The sequence below is a fragment of the Pseudoliparis swirei genome, chromosome 5, assembly GCF_029220125.1.
Source record: "Pseudoliparis swirei isolate HS2019 ecotype Mariana Trench chromosome 5, NWPU_hadal_v1, whole genome shotgun sequence".
Taxonomy (NCBI): domain Eukaryota; kingdom Metazoa; phylum Chordata; class Actinopteri; order Perciformes; family Liparidae; genus Pseudoliparis; species Pseudoliparis swirei.
This window is the reverse complement of record NC_079392.1, coordinates 7597446-7606951: the sequence shown is the minus strand read 5'-3', so window position 1 is coordinate 7606951 and position 9506 is coordinate 7597446. Positions and strand designations below refer to the sequence as shown.

Genomic DNA, 9506 nt, shown 5'->3' with positions numbered 1-9506 from the left:
ACAATATTCTAATTTTCTGAGACAGTCCTGTATATATATACAGGTCTCCAAAAAGCTGCTCCTCTCTCCTACTATAATAACCTAGCAGCGACCTCTAGTGGTGAGGCTGTAGATTGCAGCCAACTGAATCCCCCTTCGCTCACACCTCTGTTTCCCAGCGTGTTGCAGAACTACCTTCTGGCCTTCTGGTCACGGAAAAAAAGTGAAAGGCTTTCATTAGAGCCAGAGTTTGGTTTGTCCGTTCTGGGCTACTGTAGAAAAACATTGTCGGTGGAACATGGTGCACTCCGTGAAGAGGAGCCGCTCCCGATGTAGATATTAAAGGCAAAAACACAATGGCTCTTAGTTTAGGTATATTAGACACAAATTAAAAAAATATTGATTCTTATTAAGTTACATTGCTACCAATAAATCCTAAACACTGTTCCTCTAAATTATTATAATAAAATATAATAATAATATAATTATGTGATAGCCACTAATTAAAGCTAACTGTCAGGTAAGGTCACGAATGTGTGTGTGTGTGTGTGTGTGTGTGTGTGTGAACTCTTGCAAAACATCCTCCCCAGTGCGGGCGGGTTAGTGCGGCCACAACAGAAAGATAAACTAATCATGACTATCCCATTAATAATTAATATGACAAGCGTATAATATCTCCCTCAACTCGAGTCATAAAAGAATCAGATCATGTGAATGTCTCGTGCACTTCAGTGTTTCTTCTTCAGAACAGAAACAAAGCAGCAACATTCCTCCAGACGCAGACCGAGGCCGGTGGAAGCAACACAGTGAGTGAGAGTGTGTCTGCAGCCCTGGCACTCGGGTGGACCGCTCTGTTCTTGGGCTTGGGACTGGTACGTGTCTGCCTATGCGTTTTGATTTTTGTGACAATCGGTGACAATCGCTCCAATATTGAGTTGTCATCCAGGTTGTCAATTCATTATTTAATGAAGCATGTCATCAGTGTTCTCACTTTATTACCTTCGCAGTGAAAATGCGGAAGGTTATGTTTTGATTGCCGTGTATTTATTTATTTATTTATTTGTATGCGTGTTATTCGCATAACAAAAAAAGTTTTAAACCGAATCGCATGAAATTTGGTGGGATGATTGGTTATTATCCGGGGACCATTTGATTAGATTTTGGGATCAATCGGGTCAAAGGTCAAGGTCAAGGCCATGAAAAGGTCAACATATTCTTGAATCGCATGAAATTTGGTGGGATGATTGGTTATTATCCGGGAACCATTTGATTAGATTTTGGGATCAATCGGGTCAAAGGTCAAGGTCAAGATCATGGATAGGTCAAAATCGTTTTTTTTACCATAGCACGGTCAATTTCTATCCAATTGGCATGAAACTAATGCCAAAATGTTCATAATTCAATGCCCGATCTTGTGATATGCGAAGGTATGCGCTCTACCGAGTGCCCGTTCTAGTTGATTCATGTGTTCTCCAATACATTTTTTCTAGGCAGCAGCGAAGCTAACAGGTGATACAGGTGAGTCCCGTAAATGATGGTTTTCAAGTTCTTGACTGAAATAAATTATATATTACCGAGGTTGAAGTTGAATTACACTTCAGACAAAGGAATAAGGAATATTTCAAGACAACTGTGATCTCGAGGCAGGCTGTGCATTGTGCCGTATCAATGCACCCTTCATTCAGCATACATTCAGCTCAGTGGAGAAAGTTCCAACTGCTCCCTACTTTTAATGTACCGAGATGTCAGAGCATTGAACACCTGAAATACATCTGTGCTTATCACCAGGAGGACCTGGAAGTCCATTTCCTCTTAAGTCAGATGGTGATGGGAGAATAAATGAGTGTTAAAGTATATGTGACATATGTAAACACGGCAGGGCTCAATGCGATCTGCAGCGTTAGTAAAACCATCCTGTAATCCCCTGTTTATATCACTGATTCTACAGAAACGGATGTTGATGACGGCCATGACTGGGACATCTTCGACATCAACCAAGGTTTGTGAGCACATGGGTCTGGATTTGCTTTGTCTGGCCCTCGAGTCTGAATAAAGTCGTATTGATTGATTGTCTTTGTCTCTGAGGACTTTCATCCTAACATTAAACTCGGCTTTGCAGCGGCCGGGCTGGACCTGCTGGAGGGAGATATGGAACTGGACGAAGTGAGACAAACAATCTGCATATTCATGTCTATTTGAGTGTCACATTGTATTTTCTTTTTAATATATAATTTAATATAATTTAATCCAATAATTATATTTTAAAGAGAGTGTGTCCTTTCTTCCCGGGTCACTGATATTCCTCAGAAAGAACCTCTAATTATTCCATTTGGTTATATATATATATATATATATATACACAGGACTGTCTCAGAAAATTAGAATATTTTGATGAAGTTCTTTATTTTCTGTAATGCAATTAAAAAAACAAAAATGTCATGCATTCTGGATTCATTACAAATCAACTGAAATATTGCAAGCCTTTTATTCTTTTAATATTGCTGATTATGGCTTACAGCTTAAGAAAACTCAAATATCCTATCTCTAAATATTAGAATATCATGAAAAAGTATACTAGTAGGGTATTAAACAAATCACTTGAATTGTCTAATTAACTCGAAACACCTGCAAGGGTTTCCTGAGCCTTGACAAACACTCAGCTGTTATAAATCTTTTTTTTTACTTGGTCTGAGGAAATATTAAAATTTTATGAGATAGGATTTTAGAGTTTTCTTAAGCTGTAAGCCATAATCAGCAATATTAAAAGAATAAAAGGCTTGCAATATTTCAGTTGATTTGTAATGAATCCAGAATGCATGACATTTTTGTTTTTTTAATTGCATTACAGAAAATAAAGAACTTCATCACAATATTCTAATTTTCTGAGACAGTCCTGTATATATATAATATATATACAAACAGACACACACACACACACACAGTTATTGTGTGCTTATGTTGATAATTGATTGTTTCTTGACATACAATGATACTTTTGCACAATATGATTCCATATTTGCACAGTTACAAACGCCGTGCAATATGAACAGAGTAAATATGATCATCATAAGACTCATGTAACAACAGCACAACAATATCTTCTCCACATCATTTATTTATTGATGCATAGGTACAGATGTAACAACGACTTTCCCGAACCCAGAGAGGAAAAGGTTTCCGGTGTATCACTGTAGTGAGCCGGTTCAAGTCGGCACTCTTCATAATCCATCGCCACCTTTTTGTTTTCTCCACTTCCATCAGACATTCATGAGAAATAGCATCATAGGAGACAAGTATCGCTGGCCCACCACCATTCCCTACTACCTGGAGGACAATCTGGGTAGGAAAACATGCACAGTCCCCTCCCATGTTGTCATGGATATGCACCAAATGACGCCGCTTCCTTCTCTGACGCGTAGATATGAATGCAAAGGGAGTGATCCTGAAGGCGTTCGACGAGTACAGACTGAAGACGTGCATCGACTTCACGCCGTGGAGAGGAGAGGAGAACTACATCTCGGTGTTCAAAGGCAGCGGGTGAGCTCAGAGAAACTGTCAAAACTACGACGACGTGTCCCGGCACATGACTCCACCACATACAGCGGTGAGATGCAAACGCTGCATCCTCATCGATCGTTTAAAGCTGCACTAAATCATACTTTCTGTCTTTTTCTTTAGCTGTTTTCAGTGAAAAAGAAAAAAAAGTACAGTTTGATCTGCTGTCCCCAAATGGCCCAAATAATGTGTGATTACTGCTTTAAGAACAGGAACCTAATCAAAGTGCATTATTAATAGTATATATATAAATATATATATATATATTAATATGGCAACAACCAATCGACTTGTGACTCCATCACTTCGAGCTAATCACTCGACAAAATCCAGACTGCTGTCCAGTTTGCTGTCCTGGCTCCTCATTGGTGGAACGAGGTCCCCACTGATGTCAGAAAGTCTCTACATCTTCCGCAGGAAACTAAAAACACATCTTTTCCGACTATATCTTGAATGAAAACAGATTAGCACTTCAGTGGCACTTGAATATCACTTACTTATGATACTTTTGGCTTTCTTTCGTTTGGCTTTCTTGAAGAAGCGTTACTTTCTTGATTCTTGTTGTTTGTATTCTTGGTTAAATGCACTTATTGCAAGTCGCTTTGGATAAAAGCGTCTGCTAAATGACATGTAATGTGATATAGTGTGCTTTTAGATATGCACAAATGTCTCTCTGGGGATTAAAAGTCCACATTTATTTTCTTCTTCTCCGTAGATGCTTCTCGTCTGTGGGCAACCAGCATGTGGGCAAGCAGCGGCTGTCCATCGGTCGCAACTGTGACCGCCTGGGAACCGTTGAGCACGAGTTCCTGCACGCTCTGGGCTTCTGGCATGAGCAGTCCAGAGCCGACCGGGACGACTACGTCAACATCATGTGGGATCGCATCGAACCCGGTAATTACAGCGCCGCGCACTTTAACCGTCGCAACTGTTTCCTCCCGTGCTTTTCCCTCTCCTGGCCTGCTTCTCTGAGGGCTGAGATCTTTCCGTGACCTCCTCAGGTAAAGAGCACAACTTCAAAACGTACGACGACACGCTGTCCAGCAGTCTCGGCGTCCCCTACGACTACGGCTCGGTGATGCACTACAGCAAGACGTCCTTCAACATCGCCTCCGAGCCCAGCATCGTCACCAAGATCCCCCACTTCATGGACGTGATCGGTCAGAGGATGGGCTTCAGTGACAGTGACCTCACCAAGCTCAACAGCCTCTACCGATGCAGTGAGTCCTCTCAGACGGCCATTCTGTCCAGTGTTTGGACAATCTGTAAATTCAATATCCCTCTAAATTAGTAATCATTTTCTTCACATGATATCCTTGCAGAGTTACAAGAAAGGTCAGAGTTCAGTGTGCTTCAGGTGAAAGTCGCTCTGACAATCGTTCAAGTTCATCGGCTCTTTTCAGTTCTATTATTATGCTGCAATACCAGCCCTCGGTTATCAGACTGTTGGAGCAACATGTAACATCGTGTTCCCTTTATCACTCTTTTTATGGAGGGCTAATAAAAGCTGAACTTATTTGACCAAAGGTGTCCTGATAGAAATGTCATCACATAAAAAGTTTGCATCCAGTAATGATTAAGACTGGCGCACTAATGAGATGTACATTCCTTTAGAGAATATAGTCCACGACTTCTGCCTGTTGGACGTTTTTTCTTCAAAAAGTGTAGAAACAACAAAGCGAGGAGAGTTTTAGGTCAAACTGTAGATTACAAAATATACAGTAATATACTGTCGACATCGTATTGGTCGAAGCAGAAAGAGACTCGGACCGTGAGCAAACACAGGAGACCGGTGTTAGACACCAAGAGATGATGATGAAACTGATGAAGTCAAAGGGAGTTTGGCATTTATTACTTTGAATAAAATTACATTACATTTTTTCTTTTTTGCATTCGGATGAAATCCACTCATGTTCTCCATCACCACCGGGTGACAGGAGTAGTTACGATTAGCTTTATTCTCCATTTTGGCCAAAATGTAAATCTGACAGAGGCAGCGATCCTGCCTAACTCTTCAAAAGCTTTCCGGTCCAGGTTGAATTTCATATTTAAACTTTATTAATCACCAGTGGGGAACCTCATTGCCTCCAAAAGGACAAAAAACACAATACAAAGAATAAATAACACCACAAAATGCCATAAAAAAAACATGATTGAGAATTTAGAACGATGCTAAATATGTAATATTTTAATATTATTTTAATATTCTCAGATATTAAAACTCTAGAAGAGCTTAAATCCACTATCTAGGCCTTTACTATGACTTAAGATGTGGTTTGCAGCATGAAATGCTTCCTCCAGGTGAAATGTGGCGACCCGTGCTTCTCTTCCTGGGACAGAATTACTGTCATGTATTAAATTTATGAGTTCATATTTGTTGTGGCTTGCATGTATTTCAATAGTTGGTCTGTGACTGTGCATGGAGAGGGATAACGCCGCTTTTGTAACTTTTTTCGTTGACCGTAAATGGTGAATGTAAAACAAGCGACTCCATGTACGCATATACAACTACACATGCACATTTTAGCAGCATTCAAGGAATTCGAATGCTAATGAAAGTGTGCAGCACTGAAGTGTGACCTCACCGTTTCCTCTCCACAGCCAAGTCTTCTACCTTTGTGGACAGCTGTGACTTTGAGCTGGGGAACATCTGTGGGATGATTCAGGGTCCCGGCGAGGCGAAGTGGGAACGACGCAGTTCTGCCAGCGGAGGGCCTCAGACCGACTTCTCCAACATGGGACAGTGTGAAGGTTACCGCCAATCAAAGCGAATAACATGTCCAGGGCCTGGACTTTGAAACGCCTGGAAAATGCGGATGAACTATTTACGGTGTAATGATATATTATCCAGCTCGCTGTGTTGTTGTCCAGTTGGCAGTTATTAAACGTTATCGGCGTATCGAGCCTCAAAGATAGCTGTCCTTAGATAGTTAGTGTCTGAAGATAATTGAAAAACAAAAGTGCCCCCAGTGATTTATAGCACAACCTGTGCAAAGTACAGGCTGGCAGTAAAAGCACATTGATTGTTGTATTGAGATTAACAGCAAATTATAAGTGATTTATTAGAAATAGACCTCATTTGGTTTAGCTGCTCCTGCTAAGCTAAAAAAATAACATTCCCCACTGTTGTCTCCTCCTGCTCCCAGGAAAAGGCAACTTCATGCACTTCAGCACCGGCTCAGTTGAACCTGGCGGCCGTGCGCTCCTGGAGAGTCGCTGGCTTGACCCCAAACCTGGAGCCCAGTGTCTGCAGTTCTTCCTCTACAACAGCGGCGCAGCCGACGACGTCCTCAACGTCTGGGTGAGGGCGCACGACGAGGTCAACCCCAGCGGGAAGCTCGAGCTCTTCAAGAGCATTTCAGGTACACGAATGAAAATACGACATATCGTGTGTTAAACAGTGTAAGTATGGGGTCGGATCAGTCTCAAGAACTGGAAATGCACACAGACTAAAACATGAGGGCGACATCTGATTGGCTACAGATAGGTCAATGTTGAAAGATACGCATTTGCTCATCGAGTCGCGAGAGGGGAGTCTCAAAATACCCACAAACAAATGCAGTGCGATTAAAAAACAAATACATATAAATCCACAAAGAAATGCGGAAATATATTTGGGATTTTTCTTTTGCATTTATATCAATCGGAATTTTTTCTGTGAGCATTGGAATGTATTTGTGAATTCTTCTGCGTGCATTTGAGATTCTAATTTATTCAGCAATTTGTAAATCGAATATATTTGGGAATATTTGGGAGTCTCTGTGTGTATTTGCAATTATTGATACTTATCTGACCCCATATATAAGCCTTTATGCACGAAAGGCACGTTTCAGATTTTGGGAATAATTGTAAAGAAGCTGGGAATTTAAAAACTCACCTCAATTAAAGTGTTTTATTACCTTCGCATTGAAAATGCGGAAGGTTATGTTTTGATTGCCGTATATTTATTTATTTTTATGCGTGTTACTCGCATAACACAAAAAGTATTAAACAGAATCGCATGAAATTTGGCGGGATGATTGGTTATTATCCGGGGACCATTTGATTAGATTTTGGGATCAATTGGGTCAAAGGTCAAGGTCAAGAAAAGGTCAACATCTTCTTGAATCGCATGAAATTTGGTGGGATGATTGGTTATTATCCGGGGACCATTTGATTAGATTTTGGGATCGATCGGGTCAAAGGTCAAGGTCATGAAAAGGTCAAAATCTTCTTTTTACCAATTGGTATGCAACTAATGCCAAAATGTTCATAATTCAATGCCCAATCTTGTGATATGCGACGGTATGCGCTCTACCGAGTGCCCATTCTAGTTCTATCTGTTCTCTTCACAGGAGGCGTCATGGGCTCCTGGGAATTGCATAACATCCATCTGAATGTGACCCGGAAGGCCCGTGTGGTTTTCGAGGGCGTGAGGGGAAAGGACCCGTCGACAGGAGGATTCTCTCTGGACGACATCAACCTGTCGTCCACAAAGTGCCCTCAGCACATCTGGCACATCCGCAACATCGCCGGCCTGCTGGCCACCACGCCGGCCGGAGAGAAGCTGTACAGCCCTCGCTTCCTGTCCCCGGCAGGTTACTCCTTCCAGGTAAACAAAATGCCTCCTCAACACCCGATGGATCTCCCCACCCTGAAGGAATCCAAAGCTCGACCCGACTGCTGTGCACAGATGTGGTTGCTGAGCTCTGATTGGGCAATCGGCCGCACTTCACACCGCTCTGCGCTCTGTAGGTGGGCGTGTACATTAACGGAAAAAGCGACCGTCCGGGATACCTGGCCACCTACTTCTACCTGACCTCAGGCCCCAACGACCACCGCCTCAAGTGGCCGTGTCCGTGGCAGCAGGCGACGATGGCCCTGATGGATCAGCAGTCTGACGTCAGGCGGCAGATGAACATGCACCGCATGGTCACCACCGACCCCGGCAAGATGTCGTCCGATGGTGAGAGGGGCGGAGAACTCGACAAGACACTTGCAATTAATTAAGAATCACCTGACCCCCTCCCTCCTCTCCAGGCACCGAGTTCTACTGGGACGATCCCAGGAAGGTGGGCTCCAGAGTGGATGCGTCCGACGGCAGCCACTACTACCGGGGCCCGGGCACCGGAACGAGCTCCTTCCTCACCCACAGCAGACTGAAGAGCAGGAACTTCATCAAAGGAGACGACGCCTTCTTCCTCTTCAGCCTGGAAGGTGCGGGAGTTCGTTCAGACGGGACGACGAGCACCGGAGGTCTGAAAGGTCACGGCTTCTCGTCCGCTTGTCCTCAGATATTTCTCATCTGCTGGAATCCCGGCCTCTCGTCCGCCCCGCGGTCCAAGCGGAGGCCGCGGCCGACCGAGGCGCTCCGCGGGGCGCTGCCGGAAACCCCACGGCGGTCACGGCTGTGGTGGCGTCCGTTGCAGCCGTGGCCGTGCTGTTGGTTTCCATGGTGATGGCGCGGGACGCCTGGGAGAAGAGGCGGCGGCGGCGGCGGGAGAGCGACGAGGTGGTGATCATACAGGACATGCCTGGGTTCATGGAAAGTAGTTTCTAAGTCACATCACAGCAATAAGTGACCGCGCCTCCCCCGCTCTAGAACAAGCCCAAAATGTGTCTTCATTTTTATTACAGGAGCTGCCGACAAAAGGCCTGGCATCCGTTTTTACAACGACAAGAAGCTTCGATCTGGAGGAAGAAATCAGCCCCGAGCAGAAGATCTCCCCATGAATATGTTGGAGCATTAATGAATGATGATTATGTCTCCAGGGTCTCTAGCGTTGAATCGCTTTTAAGTACACAGAATGTTTTTTTTCTTTATCGAAAAAATTTATATTTTTTCAAATGGGTCAATCCAACAGTTTTGAAAAGCGAAAAAAAAAAAAAATTAAAGGCAAAAATGCAGCTCAGAATAAAATCTCTCATATGAATACGCTTCCTCTCACTATATATTACCGATTTGATTCGTATACATATTGTTCTCAGTCACT

At 43.3% G+C, this 9506-nt stretch overlaps 1 protein-coding gene across 1 annotated transcript; it reads left to right on the top strand.

The window, feature by feature from the left end:
- Window positions 1–646: 646 nt before the first annotated feature.
- On the top strand, window positions 647–9446 carry mep1ba (meprin A subunit beta a). The gene is made up of 14 exons (XM_056414114.1): window positions 647–851; window positions 1470–1497; window positions 1928–1978; window positions 2099–2142; window positions 3241–3319; window positions 3399–3516; window positions 4250–4428; window positions 4536–4754; window positions 6136–6285; window positions 6681–6896; window positions 7869–8125; window positions 8269–8479; window positions 8554–8730; window positions 8808–9446. The coding sequence occupies exons 4-14, from the start codon at window positions 2128–2130 to the stop codon at window positions 9071–9073; spliced, it is 1887 nt and encodes a 628-aa protein (XP_056270089.1). The 5' UTR covers window positions 647–851; window positions 1470–1497; window positions 1928–1978; window positions 2099–2127; the 3' UTR covers window positions 9074–9446.
- Window positions 9447–9506: the final 60 nt, after the last annotated feature.